General features: G+C 42.7%; 1 protein-coding gene across 1 annotated transcript in view; it reads left to right on the top strand.

The window, feature by feature from the left end:
* EPHA6 (EPH receptor A6) overlaps window positions 1–24,013 on the top strand; it is an 833,227-nt gene that overhangs the window by 706,794 nt on the left and 102,420 nt on the right. Inside the window, 1 exon segment of the mRNA XM_043538468.1 lies at window positions 18,863–18,924. Within this exon segment, the coding sequence (XP_043394403.1) occupies window positions 18,863–18,924 (62 nt within the window).

The raw sequence follows: 24,013 nt of genomic DNA, 5'->3' as shown, positions 1-24,013 counted from the left end.
CCATCCCCTACCGCACCTTAATGCATTTTCCCTACTTTGGGTTACAATAGCTGAAGTGTGTGCATTTTTGTTAATTGAAAAAATGTAATATCTTTCTTGATTAGTAATAAATTGATAACTGAAGATGCAGAATGCAACAAACCTGTTTTCTAATAAATGTACACTCTTCTGAATGCCCTAGTGAAATGGTTTGTCCAATTTATGAACAGACACAATGTAATTTTACTGGCATAAACAGTCAATATACTGTACAATCCTTATGCATCCCATTTTTGCCAGGGTGGGAGAGGGGGAAGGTAGAGGTCCAAGGTGGGAGTATACAAGGAGCTGTCCATTAGCCAAAGGATGTATTTTTGCTAATCCATCCCTTTGCTGTAAGGTAACTTCAGAAGAGCAAATCATTGCCAATGCTGCTGCATAAATTTTTTCCAGGGCCCCATAGTCTAAAATTGGGATTAAACTGTGTGTGGGAGGGGAACAATCATTCTGCTGGAGACTTGCATCTCTACACTGGCTGTAAGCACGTCATCTAAAACCCATTGAAGTCAATGTAAATACTGCCATTGACTTCAGTGGGACCAACGTCTAAGTGGATTATCAGGGTATAGAAACATTTTCTGGGACATTCAGCACCATTTTTAGACAAATGTCAGAACATTTTTGACAAAAATAATTTGTATTAACTGGGGTTCAGGGATAATTGAGGCAAGATTACTATTCCGCACAAAGGGAAGTATAAAAAGATCTTGTTTGAGGGGAGAGCACTTACACACCCAGCTCCATTGGAAAATGAATTATGCAGCATTTAATCATGATTTTCATGATGGGCGGGGAATCTTAATGGATCTCTTTCATATCTAATATAAAGATTAAGGATGTGAAAATTGTTTTACAAGAATAGCTGGTTCAAATGTTCACACATCTCCCAACTAAACACATGCATAATCTTTATTTAGATCTCAGTCCCTTTTAGTGAAGGCCTCTCTAACTCTTTTACTGACTCAGCATAGCTGAAGTTCCTTCCCCATTCACAATAAGGCTCTTTGTTTCCTTTCTAACTGTGACAGGGTCAGGCCAGATGGCTATAGGAGAGTGATAGAAGGTAGATATATTAGCCCCAGTTTAAACAGGTCCCTTTCCCCTGAGTAAGATAATGGGCTGTTCCAGAACAATCAGGAAGTTGCTGGAACCAATTAAGGCAGGCTAATTAGGACACCTGGAGCCAATTAAGAAGCTACCAGAATCAATTAGGACAGGCAGGCTAATCAGGGCACCTGGTTTTAAAAAGGACCTCACTTCAGTTAGTGAGGTGCGTGCGAGGAGACTGTGGGGATTGTTCTCCTCCTTTTCCCCAGGCTGGCCAGTGATGAGGTTAGCTGAGCGAATGGCAGGTTTGTGCCACTAACAAAAGGAGCCAAACTGAGGACTGCAGTGAACCTCTGAGCGAAGCAAATCCGCCAGAAAGTGCAGAACCCACCAAGGCAACAGAGGAACTTTGTCACACAACACACAGCTCTTTCCTATTCACTAGCTTCCTTCCTTTCATAAGATCTTCCATATGTTCTGTCTTTCTGCTTCCAACGACGATCTCTCCACATAGTGTTACCAAGTGGCACAATTTTATCACGAATCTCACAATATATGGTGTTTTTTCTTAAACTCCAGCTCCTGGAATTATTGCATTATGGGAGACTCTCTCAATTTTAATTACAAAATTAAATTAAATTTCTAGCCCTCATGGTTGTAGAGAACTTGGAAATCTAATCCGCTAAAGGCTCCAACCCAGAGGAGAAATAAAAGAAACCCAGATTTATTTTTAAAATTTCATGATTTTAAGTCAATCCCACAATTTTGGGGGGCCTGACTCATGACTTTAATATAGAGAATATCATTCACCTCACAACTGAAGACACAGTTATGGGCTTCAGAAGTGTCCATCGTCTTTCTGCCTAGCCCCAACTGCTTCTGAATTGAAAATGCACATGAAAGCAAAAAGAGATTCATAGGCAATGAGAGGAAGATGCTGGCTCAGCAACTTTGGATAGTTTCAGATATGAAACCAAACTTCACTTAACCTTTTGAACATTTACCTATAATTAGTGAAGCAGTAATCATTAGCACAGTAATCCTTGGTCTCTGTAGGCAGTGATAATTGCATCCAGTTTTTGCTCATTGTGCGTGAGGGTGGAAACAAGCAACACAAGTGCTGTCAAAATGATAAATGAAAAATATATAAACAATATTTTGAAATACAGCGTATACGAGATAAACAGGACATGACCAGGAATTATGTGACAGATAACCTAAGCTTTCGCTGACCTTTCACGGAATGACGGAAGTAACAGTTTGACAAGGTTGAGCACTTCTTGGGGTATTTATAAGGGCAGAGAAACATGCTTTCCTGCAGCACTAGGCATGCATTTTTTTTCTATTGATTTTCCTTAAACTTCTGAAACCTGTACTTTTGACAAAAGGTTGTTGTTTTTTAAATTTAATGCACCTAATTTCCCTGGCCACAGATACTATGTGAATTTGTATAATGTTTCTATTTCCCCTTACATCCTTCTAAGTAGCTCTTATGTATTATGGAGATTGAATATTGATGGAGCATAGGAGCCTTTGATATGCAGATGTCATTTTGTTTAAACTCCATGACATACTATCAGGTTTCAGAGTAGCAGCCGTGTTAGTCTGTATTCTCAAAAAGAAAAGGAGGACTTGTGGCACCTTAGAGACTAACCAGTTTATTTGAGCATAAGCTTTGGTGAGCTACAGCTCACTTCATTGGATGCTGTAGCTCACGAAAGCTTATGCTCAAATAAATTGGTTAGTCTCTAAGGTGCCACAAGTACTCCTTTTCTTTTTATGACATACTATGAGGTCAATAAAGCAAGAGACCACTTATGCAATGAGACTTCATTTGGAGACAGAAATCACGTTTTCTCACTTTGGAATGTCCCTTGCCCTTCACACAGGAAAGTGTATAGTGGTATGAACATCAAAAATGTTAGGACAGCAGCTTTTAGGGGTGAAATGTCAGCAATAGATTAAATAAGTAAATTGTATTGAAATGTAGTTATACTAGGGCTGCGTGAACTGGCCATAATCTAACTGGGCTAAACACTTTATCCATGCCTTGAATTAAGCCCAAAGTGAACCTGTTATTAATTTAGGTAACCGTTTTCCTTTGCTCCTTGGCATAAGGGCCAGACTGTGCAAACTGCAACTCCCAAATTCTGTTCTTGTCTCTGCCACTGAACCCATCTTGTCTGCTGCTTTGCACCACTCCACTGGTGGAAAGTAGTCCTAAAACCAATGTAGGATCCTTTTGTAGAACAGAGTGGACAAAATGGCTGTAGGGTAGATGGCCAAGGCTTTACTGCGCACCAGTAATCGCTGGTAGCTCTAATGGTCCATTGAGCTATTGTCAGCTGATATAATTTAGAGCAGTCTCCAGGCTGCTCCAATTACCGCAGAGGCCTGTCCTGGCACACGGCCTTCATGGGATCAAGGGAGCACAAAGATGATCAAAAGCACATTGAGACCAAACTTCCTCCTGGCTGCGCTGTGTGTTCTTCTGCCACAGCTGAGGTTCTGGGTCACTGACATCTTGGGCAAGTCACTTAATTTCTGTCTGCTGACCCAGATATAACATGGATTTACTTACTTGTTTCACAGGGCTATTAAGGCTTACTGTCTGGAAAGCAATTTGAGGTCCTCAGATGAGAGCTATCATAGGAGTACACAGAATAATTATTGGTTTCAGAGTAACAGCCGTGTTAGTCTGTATTCGCAAAAAGAAAAGGAGTACTTGTGGCACCTTAGAGACTAACCAATTTATTTGAGCATGAGCTTTCGTGAGCTACAGCTCACTTCATCGGATGCATACTGTGGAAACTGCAGAAGACATTATATGCACAGAGACCATGAAACAATACCTCCTCCCACCCCACTCTCCTGCTGGTAATAGCTTATCTAAAGTGATCATCAAGTTGGGCCATTTCCAGCACAAATCCAGGTTTTCACACCCTTCACACCCCCCCACACAAACTCACTCTCCTGCTGGTAATAGCCTATCCAAAGTGACCACTCTCTTCACAATGTGTATGATAATCACATTGTGGGGAGAGTGGTCAGTTTGGATGAGCTATTGCCAGCAGGAGAGTGAGTTTGTGGGGGGGGGGGGGTGAGAAAACCTGGATTTGTGCTGGAAATGGCCCACCTTGATTTTCATGCACGTTGTGAGGAGAGTGGTCACTTTGGATAGGCTATTACCAGCAGGAGAGTGAGTTGGGGGGGGGGGGGGGCGGAGGGTGAGAAAACCTGGATTTGTGCTGGAAATGGCCCAACTTGATGATCGCTTTAGATAAGCTATTACCAGCAGGAGAGTGGGGTGGGAGGAGGTATTGTTTCATGGTCTCTGTGCATATAATGTCTTCTGCAGTTTCCACATTATGCATCCGATGAAGTGAGCTGTAGCTCACGAAAGCTCATGCTCAAATAAATTGGTTAGAATAATTATTATTAGTCAGCCCCCATTCTGTAGTCACTTTATAAAGCACTGAAAGTTGTTCCCCCTACATGTATGTTTGAAGTGTGTTAAAGCATGCATGGTCAGCTAGACAGACCCACAGACCATTGAATGGCCAAGAGTTTGTATTTTGAATGTATATTTTGGAGGTTTACCTGTTGGAAATGAGCTGAGTATGATGAATAAGACTGCTCCAAGGCAGAACTTGGCTTTTCTTGCATCAGCTATGTAATGGTGATAAGTCTGTAGAAAAGGCAGTAACACAGTATTGACCCCAACAAGGCAGATCTTGAAGGAATGTAAAATTGTTAAAAGAAAACTGGCGGGAAAGCTAAAATGAAAATTAACAGTAAAAATGAAAATTTTGACCAGTACATTTATCAAACTTGTACAGCCTAACTATAGAAAAAAGTTGCCACGTGCTTTGCCTCTACTACTGCAATCTCTTTGCTTCCACAAATGGAATGGAGAGTGGGGATGGACTGGATCAGGAAAAGGGAGAAACTATAAACATGGAAACAGCTTTCCCCAAAATATTCCCCCAATCCTGCAGAATCCCTTTTGTCGGAAAACCAGATGATCTGGGACTGGAGAGGTGGCAGGCCAGAGGAGACAGGGAGCATTTTAAAGCATTGTCCTTTTCTCAGCCTTGCAGGGATTCACCTCCTAAATCAGGTTTATTTTAAAGAATGTTCCTCATCCAGGATGTGAAACCCCTATGGCTAGGGCAGTGGGTACACCTGGGTTTATGGCACCTTTGGATGTTTCCTGACATAGAGGAAGGAGAGGACGTGGGGAGGCTAGGAAGCAGTTTGGAGGTACGGGGCCGACACACATGATCCTGGCGTCCATGGCATGTCTACTGCAGTGTAGACTTCAGGCTCAGGCTGCAGCCTGAGCTCTGGGACCCCAGGAAGATGGAGGGTCTCAGAGCTCAGGTTCCAGCCCAAGCCCGAATGTCTAAACTGCTGTTTTACAGCCCGAGCCTTGCAAGCCTGAGTCAGATGACACAGGCTAGACGTGGGTGTTTAATTGCAGTGTAGACAGGGATCCCCCTGGGACTGGGAGCTCAGCCAATGGAGAACTGGGAATTTTAAAACTTCTATATCCCCCTTGGTCCTCAACAGGAAAATGCAAGGAAGACCCTCTGAGTGCATATTTAAGGTTCCCAGTAGTTTAAATTAAAAGAACCTGCCTATGTCCCAGAGCAGTTTGTGATAGCAATGCCATGTTTATTCTGTTTGTAAGTCTTACGTGTATTTGGGTCTGCTCCTCTTCCCACTGAAGTCTTCAGAAGAAACAGAACTCGGCATTTCATTGAAAAAACTGCAGCTATATAAGAGGGATATACAGGGCAGTATAGTAAACTGTAAGAGACCACAAGGCTTTTATAAATAAGCTGGGAAGGAGAAAGCTTGGAAAAGGCGTGAAAAGAACAAAATTAAACCAGAAGAACAAGATGTAGTGAATGAAAATTTGCAGAAAAACACTTCAAAGAACAATATGCAATTTTTCAAATACTATGTAGACACAATAAACTCTGGTCATTTAGGAATGGCAGCTATGGGCCATTTGTGTGTGTGTATTAAATAGTATTCAGCAAATAATGTTCTTCAATATATTGTACATTACTGTTGTTTATTTCCCAAGGATGTATACACCCAGCTCTGAGAGTCATTCCTTAACTATATTATTCAAATGGTAGTGTTTATGCTGGCCTAGCACAGCTCCTAGTGGCCAGGGACTACAGGGAGTTTGGGCGAGCGACTCCACATTCTGCACATCCATCCTTTTAGGGTATTTGAAATACAAATTTCAGTTTGGGATCATCTCTAATTTAAAACAATTAGTATAAATACGATTATTTGTGGTAAATTCATCATTTGATTTGTACATGAGTTGGTTTTGTTAGTTTTTGATTTAATACTGTAAAATTTGACTGGTTGTACAGCTGCTTTTCTGCATCATTGGTTTTTGGGGTGTTTGTTTTTGTTTGATGGGTATTTTTTTTAAAGTCTCTTGGGAAAACATTTATTCCCTGGAATCTATTGTCCCACCAGTGTACATCACTACTATAACTTCTGTTACCAGTAATAGCTGTGAAGCATCTAGAAAGATAGAGCAATAAACTCTGCCAATGCATATTGTATATAACAGGGGTCTCAAACTCAAATGACCACGAGGGCCACATGAGGACTAGTCTATTGGCCCGAGGGCCACACCACTGACCACCCCTCACACCGCTGCCCCAGCCCCGCCCCCACTCCGCCCCTTCTGTGAGGCCCTGCCCCTGCCCCGCCTCTTCCCACCTCCATTCCAACCCCTTCCCTGAAATCCCCACCCCAACTCTGCCCCCTCCCTGCCCCTAGGGGGTGCAGGAGGGGTGCAAGGTGCAGCAGGAGGTTGGGATGCCAGAGGAGTGCAGGGTGCGTCAGGGGGTCAGGGTGCAGGGTGTGGCAGGCGGCTCAGGGCAGGGGGTTGGGGTGCAGAAGGGGTGTGGGGTGCAGCAGGGGGTCGGGATGCAGGGTGCGGCAGGAGGCTCAGGGCAGGGGTTGGGGTGCAGGAGGGGTGTGGCAGAGGGCTTGGGGCAGGGGGGCAGGATGTGGGGTGCAGCAGGGGGCTCAGGGCAGGGGGTTTGGCTGCAGAAGCGGTTCGGGGGGCGGCTCCGGCCCAATGCACAACGGGGGCAGGGAAGGCCTGCCTGGGAACGGGGAACCGCGGCCAATGGGAGCTTCGGGGCAGGTACCTGGAGGAGTGGCCAGGGCAACACACAGACACCCCCACTCAGGTCCCGGCCGCTTCCCGGAGCGGCGTGGGGGCAATGCAGGGAGGGAGCCTGCCCTGCCCCCGGTGCGTGCCGGGCTGGAGCCGCTCTAGGTAAATGCTGGGGGAGGCAGGGGTGCCGCGGGGAGTTGGTGGGCCGCAGAAAATAACCCGGCGGGCCACGAGTTTGAGACCCCTGGTGTATAAGAAACAGCACAAGTGTAACTAGACTTGGGGTTTTGAGCCCTGAACATTTACATGAGGAAAGTGGGGAGTTTACGATGAGCATTTTTAAATTCTAAAAGAGCTAATTAGAAGCAGGTCTGTGCATTTACTAAATTAGGGTCACTTTCTAGCTTTAGTGGGAGACATATGGCTGTAATACAAACCAGAATATGGCCCTTAAATGGGAGGATACCAGATAAAAGTATGAACTGTGACTTGTAGAGATGACCTGAAGATATTTTCACGTAAATTACAGAAACCAGGTCTTACAACCCTCTCTCTCTCTCTCTCTTTATATATTGTACTAATAAATATCCTGTGTTTACTTTAACAGTTTTATTCCCATGGCAGATATTAAAGATTTCCTTATAAATAAAGACTGTAGAGATTAACATATACTAAATATATTCGTTTTTGGAGGATTAATCTTACATAAAAAATTCATTAAAGTGGGCTTTGCTACATTATTTAAAATGACAACAGGAGACAACAAACTGAATATTTTGTCATTGATTTGACACTTCATAGTCTCATCCTTATTCATCACTCTATCATTCAATTAAATTACATACTATCAAAATCCTATGTTATGGAGAAAATTAGAAGGGAAATTAAAAATAAATATGAATTGTAAATGCATCTGGTATTTAAAGTTACACTACCATGTATGGCAGATATTTCTTCTTTCTTGCTTTTACAAAAAATGAAATCCTGAATGAATTAATTAATGCAAAATACAAAAAAATGTAATGTATGCCCTGAGGTGGCAAGGCATCAATCAAGGATGTTTTAGCAACTTGTGCTGCTCTGATCTGCATTGAAAGTCCTGTAAAGTAACAGTCAAATGGAGGCAGCAGGTAGTATTGCCAGTTGAGGATTCAGTTTTGAGGAGCAGCCTAAGGAATCCAGCTTCCTTGTGCAATTAAATATTGTGACCAGGTCTGTCACTTAAGTGACATATTGAATGAGAAGAGCAGACTGGATCATTACGAGGCCCACATGAACCAATCACTAAAGCAGCTTTAATACTATCGATTCACGCTTGCAATTAGACTGCAAGTGATACACACACATTGAAAAGAGGAAAAAGTGAGATACAATATCAGGGAAAGAGAGGACGACCACGAATGACAGGCCTGGAGTTGCTTGTGATCTTCCTGGAGTATCGGGCCTTGTAGGCAACAGAATAAAAAAAAGTCGAGCATCTGCCATTTCAATTATCATTTTAAATATATACATTATATATATATATGAGGGCAGCACCCAAAGACCATTCAGCATCAGAGCCCTATTGTGCCAGGTGCTGTACAACTAGAAGAGGGTACAGTCCCTGCCTGAAGACCTTCTAATCTGAAGAGACAAAGAAGAGATACTGTGTACCTTTATGAGCTAAATAAGTAATAGTTGCTTTGTTTGGACTGTAAAGTCTTTGAGGGAGGAGCAGTGTCTTCCTATGTGTGTGCATCATTCAGCACAAAGGGGCCTCAAAGTGCTACTGTAATATAAATAGTAATGTATGCCATCTCACACCTAAAGAGAGAGAAATGTCTACGACATGGGTTCTCAGCCTTTTCCTGTACAGAAGACTTCTCTCTGTCTAGCCAGGAACCCTGTTCTGTTTAGCATTCTAGAAAGGGCAGGGTGGTTCTAATCACCTGATAGCTGACCACAACCCCCCTGGAAGTGGTGAGTTTCAGGCTGAGAACTCCTGGTTTAGTAATTAGTGCACAGAACTGGAGTCAGATGTTGAGGATTCAGTCACTAGCTCTGTTACTGACACTGTGTGAGTGGAAGAAGTAATTTAACTTTTCTATACTTGAGTTTCCATTTCCGTAAAACTGCAATAATCCCTGCCTCACAGAGTGACTTGAGACTTCATTGATCGTCTGTAAAGTGCTTTGAGTTCATTGTATGAAAAGTGCTGTACAGGTACAACTATCAATACTAATAGAAGTTAGGTTTTTTTAAATAACTTCAGTGTAAATGGGAAACTCTGTGGAAAGGCTGTTACTGACTTCCATAAGGACTATTTCTGATTATAATGGGGCCATTAGAAGCTGATATTTGATTACATCTTTACATTGTCCTTCTTCCCATAGCTTTAAGTATCAAACAGTAATCCAGACATTTCTGATCTACATTATACTCAAAAGACAAACATTATGCTAGTTCAAACATTTCATAATATCACTTGTCAAAAATCAAGTCTAAAGTACAGTTTTGAATATCTTATTGACCATCACCAGCTGTCTGTTAAGCTTGGGTCTAGTATCTTACGTCTGTAATGGTTTTGTCAGGCACTGCAGTGCAATAGGAAATAATATCCTGTCTTTATAAGGATCTCCGTGAAAAGATTATTTGAGGTGGCAGTGTTCGATCCCAGATTAGGGTTTGATCTTGAGGCCAAATCAGGGCTAGAGTTTGGGGACTTATTCGATGGTTCCAAAATCTTGCAAGCTGTTAAAGTGATGGCAACATTCTCGTGATCATCTGTTCTCACAAGATCACCACAATCTTGGACTGAATTTCTATGAAAATTGCTGTTTTCACAAGATTTTGGCTGCATAAGATCAATAAACTAGCCCCCCCTCTGATTTTGGATATGACCCTGAAATCAAAGGTATATGGACTGATTAGGCTCTGATACCAACCCTAGACGAAATTTCAAATGGGTTTGGAATAGGGAGTTTCCCGTTATGGCCCCTTTTGTAAACTTTACAACACCTCTAGTTAAGACTCTAAACACTTTTCACAGAGGCCTTATTCTCCTGGAGGTTATAGGTGGCTAATTTGGAGGCCTCTCCTTTCCATTTCTATTGGACCATGGCAGTCAAACATAAATAAAGCATCAGGTGTAGGCAGACTCTTACTGCAAGCATGGCGGCAGGAGTACAAATTTGAGTTTGTGAGGAGCTACCAGCAGCCTCAGTGGCTTAACTTGTGCTCCACTAGAATTCTCCCATAGTTCACAAGGTGCAGATCTTCAGATGCGCGTCTCTTCTGTCTGTGTGATGCCACAGCTGCATATATGGGTGCTTTTAGCAAATCATGTCCTTCCTGCGCTACCATTTGAAACAGGTGGTTTTTTACACATATCCATGCTAATTACATGTAAAATAACATGTTCTTGAGCCTCCTCAGGTGTATGGCACAAAGGGAACTAACTACATATGAGTTTTTAAAAGTTATTTTTTAATTTTCACATAGCATATCATCTAAATCAGACAACTTTCTGTTGTTATTCCTGGTTTATATAATACTCCTTAGCCAATTCTGTGATGGGGAGAGATTTTTCCCCCAAGTGGGTGCTTTGGGTATGGGACCCTCTGTGAATGAGCCCTTCCCTGAACCCTTCCTACTTACCCAGGTGAGCTGCTGGGTGGCAGCCATGGCCTGAATGCTGCCTAGGGATCCCTGAACCTGGGTTCAGGGCTGTGATCCCTCACAATGCCTCCAGCAAAGAGCACAATGAAGGTGTGCCATGTTACAGGCCAAAAACTACCCAAATAGTTAATGCTTCATTTAGGGAAGGAATCTTCCCTTCCTCCTTCAAACATGCAATAGTACAATCAACAGTGAAGAAATCTGCATTTTATGCATCACATCTAGCTAATTACCATCCAGTGTCAACGTTCTGTTCCTGAGCAAGCTCATACAGAAGCGAGTCAAAGGCTGCGTACAAGTTCATGTAACTGAAGCCAACATCCTAGACCCAGCAAAATCTGGATTCAAACCAGGATGGAAAACCATATTAGTGGCTACGTTGGGTGATTTTCCACTATTGATTGATAGAAGGCACTTGTCCTTCTAATTCTCCTAGACCTCTGCGGCATTTGACACTATTGATCATGAGATATTACTTCCCCAGCAACTCTGTAACCTTCTTCAGATGGGTAATGTGCTGAAATGGTTTGAGTCCTCCTTAGGATTCAGCCATAGAATAGTGATGGGAAACTGCACCTCCACACCTAGAACTCTCACTTCTGGAGTCCCACAATGATCTATTCTCCTCTCTCTCTGCTGCTATTCAACATCAACATGCAACCACTAAGGTAACTGGTAAGACAACATAGATGCAAGTGTTGCAGTATGCAGATGACACACAGCTCTACCTTGTCTTTGCCACATTTGACATCACTCTTGGCCCAGTGCTTGGTGGAGATCAACATCAACCCACTGTTCATCTATCAGCTAAACCCAAGCACAATGCAAGTGATGTGGGTTGTCAAAATGAGGAGTTTGCAGCCACTGTGTGGTCTGGTTTGGTTGAAAGTACACTCCCATAACTGGTCATTTCAGTCCACAGTTTAAGATAGCTCCTGAGATTCCTGACAGCTATAAAACTCTCACCTAGCTGTGTCCACAAGAAACACTATCTACATCTCCAAGTGGCAAAAAGATGACATCTAATCCTGGCAGACAGTGACCTGGCCTCAGCAACATATTCCTTCATTTGGCTTCCCAAACAGTATCAAGTCCTATTCAAGGTTTCTGTCCTTATCTTCAAAGAGCTCAATAGCCTGTTCACCAAAGATATCATCTGAAACTCTGGGATGAGGACTATGATAGACAACTCTGCTCCTCGGAAAGTAGGGAGCGGTCCATGGGTAAAGCCCATTTGTGCAGGAGACCGAGCTTTCAAAGGGGCCAGTTCATGGCTGTGAAACAAACTGTCACAGGATCTTAAAACCATCTAAAACATGCTCACTTTTGTTTCAAGAACTTGGCGCATTTCTTGGACCTTGCCTTCCATAGTACTGTGATGGGGTGGCTAAACCCCACACTGCAGAGTTAAGAATGCAGGAGCAACTCTAGGCCCAGGAAGACCCACCCTGACAGGCCCTCTGGGCATGCTCCAGTTGAAAGAAGGACTTAAAAGGGAGCCTCCTCAGCACAGCAGGGAGTGGGCGGAGAAAGGCAGTCCTGCACTTGCTGCTGCAGAGAGACTACACCAGGAAGGTATTCCCAGGGGGAGGTCTGCTGCATGAAGCTGAGACACTCTACCTTGTTGAGACCCATGGTCCAGGGACAATTGCCAGCTACAATGGGCCCCAAGGGGAGGGGCAGAGAGGTAAGAAGAGGCCCAGTGGAGAGAGTTAGCCAGAGCACAGGTAGCGGACTCCTGCCTTACGGTGCTCAAGAAGGATCCCGGATCAGAACCTGGTGGAGTGGGAGGGCCTGGGTTTCCGTATCCTATAACCACCAGGTCAGGCTGCTGTCACAGACTGCAACCACCAGATGAGGAGGTGCCCCCTGCTCACTAGCACACACAGAGAAGACATCAAATAATTAAAAAATAATACTCACAATTTTACCCTAGGAGAGGAAAGGGGAAAAATCACATGGGGCAGATGTTAGTCACATTGCTTCATATACTTCTGGAAGGCTTTCAGATATTATGGAGATGAGAGTGGAATAAAACCTGGAAAGAACAGAACTCTACAAAATGGCTGCTGAATAGTACAAAGGAAGAGCTCATAGTAAACTAGAGGTCTCCGTTTCATAGCTGGATATGCCACATCATCATTCCCTTCAAATGGAGAATTTTCCACACACTTCTTTTTTTGGTAGTTATACTAAAAAAGAAAAGTTGCTAGATAACTCATGTCAAACCAAATGCAGCAATAAGCATCTGTAGGCCTGTTCTACCCTTACATTTATTGCAAGGTGCCTTTGTCTACATTGTGGAAGTTATTTCTGGTTTCTCCCTGCCTGGGAGGGAGAGGTAGAACTAGTTTTTATATGAGTCAAATTCATACCAAGTGAGTTTGGGCTGCTTAGGAGTTTGGCACTAAGAATAGTAGGCTGCTCAGTTGGTTGTCATTACTGGCATGAGGTGAAGAAAATATTTAAATAATAATAATAAATTAATAACCCTCACTAGTTTCTAATTTCAAAATAAAACTTATGTCATCATAGCACCCAGTCAGAGTAAAACCCACAGTAATAATCAGTGGATGTATAAGATCAGAAACAAATTGAGTTGGATAAACTCATAAATGGGACCAGGGCCGGCCCACAACATTTTGGCACCTGAGGCGGGGAGCTCAAATGATGCCCCCATGTCCCCACGCTTGGGCCAAAACTTTGAAAGGTCTCAATTCCGCCTTCTTCCTGTTCTGCTCCTCTCATGATACTGCTCTGCTACCTACCCCAATAAAGGAGAACTAACAACTTAAAATGCCTTGTTCAAAAATTTTAAGTAACACTTAACTTTCAAATGCCTGAACAGCAAATGTAACTTTTCTTGTCTGCATAGTAAACACTGGCATTTTTATCTGTTTGAATAATCAAAGTGGTGCTTTCCCTGCCTTCTTGGTTGCAAAGTTTTGAACTGCTTCCTGCTGAAGGTTGACAGTCTGGGCCAGCTCATGCTCTATTGAGATGGCTGCAAGGCCGACCAGCCTCTCCTGTGTCATTGTGTGTTTTTATTAACTTCAGCTTGGAGAAACTGCATTCTCCACTGGCAACTGTTACAGGAAGTGTTAGAAGTATGCACAGAGCAACAAAAGCATTTGGAAAGAGGGTGGTCATCTTATTTGTGCACATATATTCCAGAACAGCCTTTGGAGTTGATCCTGCTGAAATGTATCTTGAAAAGGCTTTTAGTTGCCCTAAATCACTCGCATCAATATCGCGCATGTCTCATGTGTCAACACTGTCTCTAGTGCTGGTGTAGGTCTTCTTCAGGTACAGTGAGGAGTTTTGGAATATCATACAACATCCCAAATATACTGCTGTGTTCCTTGAGCTGCATGAAACGTTCTTCAGCTGACTTTATTGCACAATCTAGCACCTGGTTAAAGAATTCAACTTTGAATTGTTGTTTGGGATCTCTTCTGAGATTATCCCATGCCTCATAATCAAAATGTCCTCTTCTTCGGTGACTCTTGTATTCTTGAATGGGTGGGAAAATAGCTTCAGTGTGAAGTTCCTCTGCCAACTTCTGTGCACTCTTCAGAACATTTTGAAATCCCTCATCTGACCGGTAAGACTGTAAGTATCACTTTGCTTTGTCCAGTTCTTCCATTGCTCCAGATATATCAAGGTCAACACCTTGGAGTCTCTTCTTTACATTTATTTCAAACAGTATGTCATGCCACAACACTAAGCCACACAGAAATTTGAAGTTGTGTATGTTTCTGGTGATTCCATTTTCCTCTGCCACTGTTCTCCCACGAACAGTTCCTGTCATAGCATTATCCTCCATAATGGCACCTATGGCATCATCTATCTTCCCAATTTGGTGTTTGAGAGGCTTTATCGCCTCCACTCGACTTTCCCATCGTGTAGCACTCAGTGATTTCAGTGTCAGAGAGGATGTTCCCAGATGTTGCTTCAAAATTTGCCATCGATGAGTTGATGCAGAGAAAAATACATAGATGCTTTGAATTACATTAAAAAATTCAGCAGCCTCACTAAAAGTTGATGCTGCATCACTGACTACCAAGTTCAATGAATGAGAACTGCCTGGCACAAAAAAAGCTCGAGGGTTTAACTCTCAGATTCATGTCTGCACTCCTTTGTTCTTTCCGCTCATGTTGACACCATTATCGTAGCCCTGACCTCTCATGTCAGCTATCGCAATTCCCGTATCTTTCAGCTTTTTAAGAAGCACATTTGTCATACCAGCTCCTGTAGTATCATCAATGTCAATAAATTCTAGAAAATGCTCTCTGATAGTCACCATTGAAGGGACATTTTCACTAGGTTCTGTTGTTGTTACAAAACATACAATTAAAGTAATTTGTTCCATATGGCTGATGTCAGGTGTGCAGTCCAGAATAACAGAGTAATATCTTGCTGACTTCAGATATGCCGCAATCTTCTGTTTGACTTTTGTTGCCAGTAACTGTATGATCTCATTTTGAATTCTTTTTCCAAGGTAGTGGTGTGTGTACATTTCTTGGGTGGTGACTCTTCTTAGATGCTCCTAAAGTACAGCATCAAACTCAGCCATCAGCTCCACAATTTTAAGGAACTTTCCATTGTTTGGCACATACAGCTGATCTGAAGTGCCAAGCAGTGCTAGTTTTTGGGTAGCAAGCATTCTTACAATGGCAATGAGCCTTTTTAGAAACATTTTGCCAGTAAAGAGTCTCTGATGCAATCGTCTCTTGATGCTGATCATCTATGGTGGCCTTTAACCTTTGTCTCATCTCATGCTCTCTGGTGATTTGCTGCCTTCTCATGGCATGCCAGATTTCTAGCCAGATTTTTCCAGTCCTTTGTTCCTGTAGAACCCAATGTGGCTGGAACATTAGACTGGAAGAGCTTGCAACAAAAACAGTCTGCAGCATTCTGGGTTTTTGAGTACATAAGTCATGTCCTCTCCTCTTTGTCACCATTGGGGATTTCACGCCAGGAATGTTTTGGATGGAAACTTCTATTTTCATTGTCTTTGGGGAACATGAAGTTTTTCACTTGCTGTGGCCCATGCAGTACAAGGAAGTCTCTCAAGTTACTGCTCAAGTGGCTCCACAGTCCTGGATCCTCTAGACTTAAGGAACTAAACTCAGCAGCAGCTGTTTCTTGCACCTCCACCACACTCTTCTGTGATCTACACTTCTCTTCAGGAATGTGCATGGTTACCTGCACTCTGACTAACTGGAAGATCAGGCATCTTTTCACCACTCACATCCTCACTGCGGTCGGAAGGCTCACCGTGAACATTTGTGTCTATGTATCTCAGGAGAGCTCCTTCCTGCGTAGATAGAAAAGCTTCCTTTGCTTTCTTTCTTTTTCCGAATGCTGCCCCAGAGGGGCATTTTCTTCTTTCACTCATGACTGCTGTTCTGTGCCAGCTATACTGGCTCTCAACACTCAGTTGAAGAGGACAAATAAGCAGGCTGGTAGCAGGGCCTGAGTGAGGGAAGATACCAGCGTCTTAAGGACCTAACTGGCTCCTGTCACTTCAGTTGACTGCCTGTTCTCCTCAAGTGGGTTCAGGGAAGCAGCAGGAAACAGGAAGCTCCCTGAGAAGCTGGTGTTAATCAGTCCAGGCTCCTGGGGGTGCTAGAGAGGTACATAAGAGGCTCCTCCTCCTCTGTCTCCCTGCAGCTCCTGCTGCTTTCTGTTATTCCCTCTTACCTTTTCTCCTGCCTACCTGTTATGTCTCTTGTGCCCTACTTCCTCCAGCACAGCACTCCACCATCTCTATGCATCTAGAGCAGAGAGAATACATATGCACCAGCAGCAGACACAATTTTCTACACTCTGAATCCTGGTGGTGCCCCCCCACCCCCCACAGTCTGGCACCTGAAGCGGCCGCCTCAGTTCACCTCATGGTAAGGCCAGTCCTGCATGGGACCCACCACTCAATAGACAAAAGAGGGTCTGATAATTCCTCACACACCAAAGAGGCCTTTCCAAGAGATGGGGTTACAACAGAGAGAAAGAGATGCTGTGATGACAGGGGATTTTTGTCAGAAAACAAAAAGAAATAAAAATTCAATTTTCAACACAGCAAAAGAATAACAGTGGGATTTGCATTAGTAACAGAACTGTTATATTTATTGATGATCTAAGAAGGAGAACAAACAGCTAGAAAGATTTGCAGATAAATTTTTCTTTGTCAAGACTAGAGAATACTGTGAGGAACTTCAGAAAAACTTGACAAAGCTATGTCAATGGGCAGCACAAGGCAGATGAAATTCATTGTTGACAAGGGCAGGTAAATGCACATTTGAAGGAATAGTTCAAACTACTTCTATACCTTTCTCATTTCTAAATTAACTGTAACAACTCAGGAGAAAGACCTGAGTGTCAGTGAGCCTATGTATTTTATTGAACTGTCCACAATGTCCACAGTCAGTCAAAAAAATATGCAAAAAGTTTGCATGTATAAAGAGTGGGATAGAAAATAGGAGTGGAAATATTATCATGTCATTATGCAAATCACTGGTACACACTCACCCTGATTACTGTGTTACTGTCTCATTACCCCATCTGAAAAAAATGTGTAGCAGAAATAGGAATGAGTCCAGGGACAGCCAACTACAAACAAAAAGATAGGCTGGGAAAGACTTCTACATAAGGACTTGCAAAGGAATTGAAATTATTGGGACTGTTTAGAGAGAAGTGTGATAAGTCATGATGGCACCTGTTGTTAAAAGTTCTGTTTTACATAGACCCTTCCAGATACAGGCATTGCCACAAAGAGATTGGGCAGGAGGTAAAAGTGGATAGAACAACAATCTTGCATATCATTACTTTAGTCTTGTATTTATTAGTTGACCCTGTGTACTAGTAACCATTCTGAAACATCTCACTGTAGGCTCCGATTAGCAGGTAAATTGGGCTGTTCCTGCTAGGCAGTTCTGGAGTGACAGCTCATGCCTGGATACCAGCAGCAAGATCCCTTTTAGGTACATACAACAGATAAAATGTAAAACTGGGCAAGTTGGACATGTTGGTAAAAACCATATAATGTTAATCTATTTCTGAGCTGGTTCTTTTCTGAACATAATACAGAACCAACTAGGAAATCTGCAGTAGTCAATCAGAACGAAGTACATAAGAGACCCCGATAGCCCCCAATCCAGTAAAGCATTTAAGCACATGGTTTACTTAAACACATGAATAGTTCCATTGATTTGAAAAAATTAAGCACTGAATTCAGTGCTTTGGTGGCCTAGGACCACACTGCATCAGCATATCTATGGATAAAAATACACTGGCCATGTTTCACGGAAATGTAGGTTTAGAAACTCCACCAAAAGCAGATCAGTAAAACAAAACACATATATATATATATATATACACACACACACACACACACACACACACACACACACAATAAAGGAGAGATTTCTTTGCTTTCATAGTATATAGCATCATTGACATTTTTGGCTTACATGCTTTTCTTTGGCAGAGCAGATTTTGGTCCTGGGTTTGGTTTCTTTTGGAGATGATTTATCAATTTCCTTTTTTTTTTTTTTTTTTTTTTTGCCTTGCCTTGAGTGTTTTCAGAAGTATTCTTTATGAATATAGCTGTAATTACTGCACATTTCATGTTAAAGATGCTACTGCTCCCACTGACAGGTACAATAATGGTAACTGTTTGGAATTGAGGACTCTAGTTTGACTATTTTAAAGAAAAGAAAACACTGCCAAAATGAACTGTATGCAGTCAGCTACTTCAGTGCCTCAAATAAAGAAAATATTGATGGAAAATGTTGCTTAGGAATAACAGAACAATGACATGCATTTGTGCTGTAGAGGAAGATTTTGAAAATGAGCTACATATTTAAGTAATTAAAATAATCTGTTTGTAACAGCTGGAAATATAACAAGCCCTTAATATAGCTATAATCCTAATGTGTTTCTTTGCTGTCTTTGCAGGCAGACCAGTAATGATTGTGGTTGAATATATGGAGAATGGATCCCTTGACTCCTTTCTGCGGGTGAGGTGTCATTTTCTGATGACATTTGAATAAGAAGCCATACTAGGTTAAGATTTTAAATCATTTATCATAAATTAACTTTTACATAATGTTATTCATGGATTTTTAGTGAAGAATAGAAGCATTATCCCCGGGGTACATTTCTTAGGTACAGTGATACATTAGAGCATAACTGGAAAAGAGAAGATTTAAACTTAAGAATATAATTGATTTCTTCTACAAGAGCAGTTCCCATATTTAGCAAAATGTATTTCAAATGGTGCTATTATGAAGGAAAAGATAAATTGAAACGCAAATGCCTTGCCTTATGGAAGCTGTTCATTTTGCTCAATCACTTTCAGAAATACTTTGTTATAACTTTTTGCTCGGGGAGGTATACAGCAGGGTTGGTAACTGATTTGTAATTATTTATGGTTACTTGCATTTAACAAATTGAATTAGAAAACAGTTCACTGGTGCACTGTCTCTACACTACACTACACTACACTAACCTTTTCCCCCTAAAGGTCATCCTGTGACTATTAAGGAAGGGATGTAGAAAGCATGGGAAATTGTTTCATTTGAACTTGATTTTAATCAGTGAGGTGGAAGGAAGAAAAGGCTGCCCCCAAGGTCATACAGGGCCCTCTGCCAACATCAGTAGAGGGCTCTGGCACTCTCCACAGCTCGTGAAAATACACTTACTTTAAGCCCAGCCTCCATTAAGAGACCCCTCAAAACCAGCAGGGAACCTACGATTTCAGGATAGCTATGTGAATTATTTAAAATTTGTCTTAAATGTATAGATATCAGCAAGCCACACTGACCGTCCATCTCACCATTATTAGTTGCCATCATTATAAACGTAGGCCTTGAAGTGAGATTCGGAGGAGGAGAGGCTAAGTGGCTTTGTGGACTAGTGTAGAATGGGCATTCCATGTATAAGGGGTGAGGTGGAAGAAAGTGTGAAGGTATTTGTGGGAAAGTGTATAAGCAGAGGGTCAAACCTGACAACACTTGGGGGTGGCTTGGTATGATATAGGAGCAGAGAAGCAGGGAGGGGAAGAGCAGTCAGTGGCTTCAAAAGCAAGTGCGAGAAGCTTGAATGTGATGATGTGGGGAAGAAGGAGACAACGGAGGGATTCAAAGATGGGGTGATGTAATCAGAATAACAGGCAAAGGTGATGATATTAGCAACTGTATTTTGAATGGACCAGGGCAGGGTTGAGAGGAAGGCAAGGAAGATGAGGTAATAGTCAATACAGGAAAACATGAGGTATCTGGAGGGAAGAGAGTTTTACCTTAAAAGCATTACTGAAGATGCTTTTATGTATTTTTTGCCTTCCATTTTGATAATTCCCCTCTATTTTTTCATCTACCCTCTATTTCTGTTCACTACACTAGGAAACTCAGGAGTTCCCATTTTCTCTCCCCTGGTCCCAAACATTCCCTCTCCCTCTCTTTCATCAAGATTGGATAACACTATGATGTATCTACTAGAACTGGTCAGAAAAATTCATATGTAACAATTTTTCATCAGAAGTTGACGATCTGTTTCACAGGCAAAGTTCCTTCGGAAACGCAGGCGGATTTCAAAACGCCTCTGCCAGGCACACCTTCACCTGGTTTCCCAGCAGTTCACCTCACTGGCTCATTGCCAGTCACCTGCCAGACTGCCTCTGAGTTGGGGACCCCTGGACTTCCAAGGCAGATTGTCTCTCTGAGTTGGCGCTCCATTCTGTTTTGTGGAGAACTTTGAAATTTTGGGGTCTTGTTCTGAATCAGGGTGAAACCCAATTTCAAATACTGAAATCCTCCACACAATTACCTTTCTCTGCACAGCTGTAGGATCTAATGAGCTATTCTTGATATGCACTTACAGTACTATGTTAGAAGCTGAGATCATCAAAATTATGAGATAATTATGGAGCAATGGTGTTCACACTGTACCAAATATATTTTTAGGCAAAATGTTTGGGAATGTGCTAGTCATTATTTTCTGCAGCTGTTTTCTGAGCTTTCTTTCTCACTGCAGATTTGGTTTATTATTTAAAAATGCCTTTTGACAAGATTTTAAATAATAATCAGCATCCGAAAACATTGTAGAGATTTCATTGGAATTCCTGTTAATAATTACCAAAGCAAATGACTGCCAGTATCAAATTTAAAAAGAAATCAGTTTGCTTCATTAAAAATAGTTACTTCCTGCCGATTTCTTAAGTCTAAACTTTGAAATGCTTTTGTGAAGATACAAAGAAGTACAGAGAGAGTTTATCTCTAAATCATAATATACTTTTGTATTATGCAAAAATGTATTATCACATTATGCACAATACAAAGAGCCTTTCATGTGGCAAGATCTGGAAGAACTTCACAACATCTATATTTCTTCATATTTAAAAGAGTTTCTTTCTACAGCTCTGGGTGTTCTTACATGCAGCCAAAGGATAAAAATCCAAAATATAAGAATATCCCCCACCATAGCAAGCGCTCCTCCAAAAATGTTACCCTGCATGTTACCACCACATCCCTCAACCCAGCCCTTCTCCAAAACCTGAAAAAAAATGATATCTTAGTTCCTGAAAGTCATCATATGGGAGCTCTGATGGACCAATGTGGAAAGTGAACTCCAGAATTTAAAGACCTTCATGGAAGACAACTTACTATCAGCCCCTGCTCTTAAACCAGAGAATTGTTAGCTTTAGTGCTATTACTTGTATTTCAGTAGAATCTAAATGCCCCTATCTCCATTGGGGCCCCATAGTACTAGGCACTACAAAATACATAGTAAGGCAATTCTTGCCCCAAAGAGCTTGTAGTCTAAACAGACAAGACAAACAAAGGGTGGGCGAAAGTAAATATTATCCTCATCCCCATGCTGCAGTTTCCCATGAATAAAATAAGTGACTTGCCCAAGATCACAGAGAAAGGAAGCGGGTGGCAGAACTGGGAACTGAACCCAGATCACCTGAGTCCCAGTCCAGGGTCTTAAATGCAAGATCAGGTTTCTTCATGTTGCTTTGGTATCACACAGGGAGAGAGATGGTTCCAAACTCTTTAGGGTTTGCTAGGTCAAAACCAATACCTTAAGCACCACATAGAAGCTTATATGAAATAGACTGCAGACTCAAAAAATACATACATATGAAAGAGACACACACACATCTTATGTTCCTGAAATATGTCGTGACAAAGTCTGGCTGCACAGCTGTAAAAGAGTGGTAGATTGCAAGTATATCAGCCCTGGAATGATAAAGGTCCTTTTCCCAATAAGCTGATGAGAAGAGGTTATCTCATGTCAACCAGGGACACCTGAGTCCAATTAAGGGCTGCCTGAGACCTTCAAAAAACGGTCCTCTGGTGAGAGAAGAGGAGAGAGATGCTGCTGCAGAGCTAGTAGCAGCAGGGAGAAAGGCTTCTCCAGGGAGGAAAGCTGCCCTTTTCCCTACAGAAGAAACTACCTAAGTGACTGCCTGTTTAGGGGAAGGACTGTCACCCTCGGTCAATAACAAGGCTGCACACCTTACCCCCAGCTCACACCCAGAGATGACATAGGAACAGGTATTCCCCTTTGTTTGTGATGTGAATTTGTTTCCTTTGTTTGATGGAGGAGCACTCTTTGGGCCTGTCCTGAGGCCTACCTCAAAAATATTCAAAACTAAACCCCAAGTGGGAAAACAAATAGTGTCTGGAGCGGGTTTGATTTATTCCAAGCCTCCCACTACCAGAGGGGGGAAGCACTGACCTGGGCAAGGTGGAAGAGGTGCCTTGCCACACTGCACAGTACACAAACATTCATAATTTTGAAAGCCGATTCAGCTGTGCATTTAATGAATGGGAATCAACTAATGACAGCAGACTCAGTAAGGTTATTTATTTATTAAAGGACATTTTCATTTTAACTCATCTCAGCAATGTGTGCAAGACACCAAGCACCCTAAATTGCCCAAGATACATGGATTCTAAGACAATACCCTCCTCTCAAATCCTGACTTGCTATCGTTTTCCTTTTCTTCCCCCATCCCACTGTACTAGATTAGATAGTATTGATAAGCATAATATCACCTCTCTTGTAACATGCGTGTGCAAATTAAACTTCCAAATACAAGAGTTAAATTTATTAATTAAATTCTTTCCCCTGATCTTACAAAAGGACTGACCTAAATTTGGAACTATGCCCAAACCTAACCTATAAACCAAACCCACCCTTTTAAGAAGAAATAAAAATTCCACTCCCTTGATGATCAATCTGGCTTCCTTACCACTGGGGCATGTTGCCTCTGTTTAAATCTCATACACGGGAGAGAGCTTTGGCTTTTAAGGAAAGCAGTCAACTTTCAAGTTCCAATAGTGGGGAATTCCTAGAGCACAGTGGCCTCAAACCAAAAGTCCATATTCATTTAGGGTGGCCAACTTTCTAGTCGTATAAAACTGAACACCCTTGCCCTGCCCCTTCCTGAAGCTCCGCCCCCACTCACTCCATTCCCACTCCCTCGGTCGCTCACTCTCCCCCACCCTTACTCATTTTCACCAGGCTGGGATTGGGGTGTGGGAGAGGGAGAAGGTGAGGGTTCTGGCTGGTGGTGCGAGCTCTGGGGTGGGGCTGGGGGTGAAGGGTTTGGGGCACATGAGGGGGCTCAGAGAGGGGGTGCAGACTCTGAGAGGGAGTTTGGGTATGGAAGGGGGCTTAGGGCTGGGGCATGGGGTTCGTGGCGCAGGCTCCCAGCAGCGCTTACTTCAGGCGGTCCCGGAAGCGGTTGGCATGTCCAGCTCCTAGGTGGAGGGGCCAGGGGGCTCTGCGCGCTGCCTGCATTTACAGGCAGCACCCCTGCAGCTCCCATTGGCCATGGTTCCCAGCCAATGGGAGCTGCTGAGCTGGTTCTTCAGGTCAGGGGCAGCACACAGAGCCCCCATAGCTGCCCCTGTGTGCCACTTCCAGGAGCCATGTGGAGCCTTAGCCCCGCTGCACCGCCAACTGGACTTTTAGTAGCCCAGTCAGTGGTACTGACCGGAGCCACCAGGGTCCCTTTTCGAACAGGCATTCTGGCTGAAAACCGGACCCTTGGCAACCCTATATTCATTTCTTTCTCGGGTCAAACTCCTTTAAATC

The sequence above is a fragment of the Chelonia mydas genome, chromosome 1, assembly GCF_015237465.2.
Source record: "Chelonia mydas isolate rCheMyd1 chromosome 1, rCheMyd1.pri.v2, whole genome shotgun sequence".
Taxonomy (NCBI): Eukaryota; Metazoa; Chordata; order Testudines; family Cheloniidae; genus Chelonia; species Chelonia mydas.
Note: the sequence above shows the minus strand (reverse complement) of the source record. Positions and strands in the feature narration are given on the sequence as shown.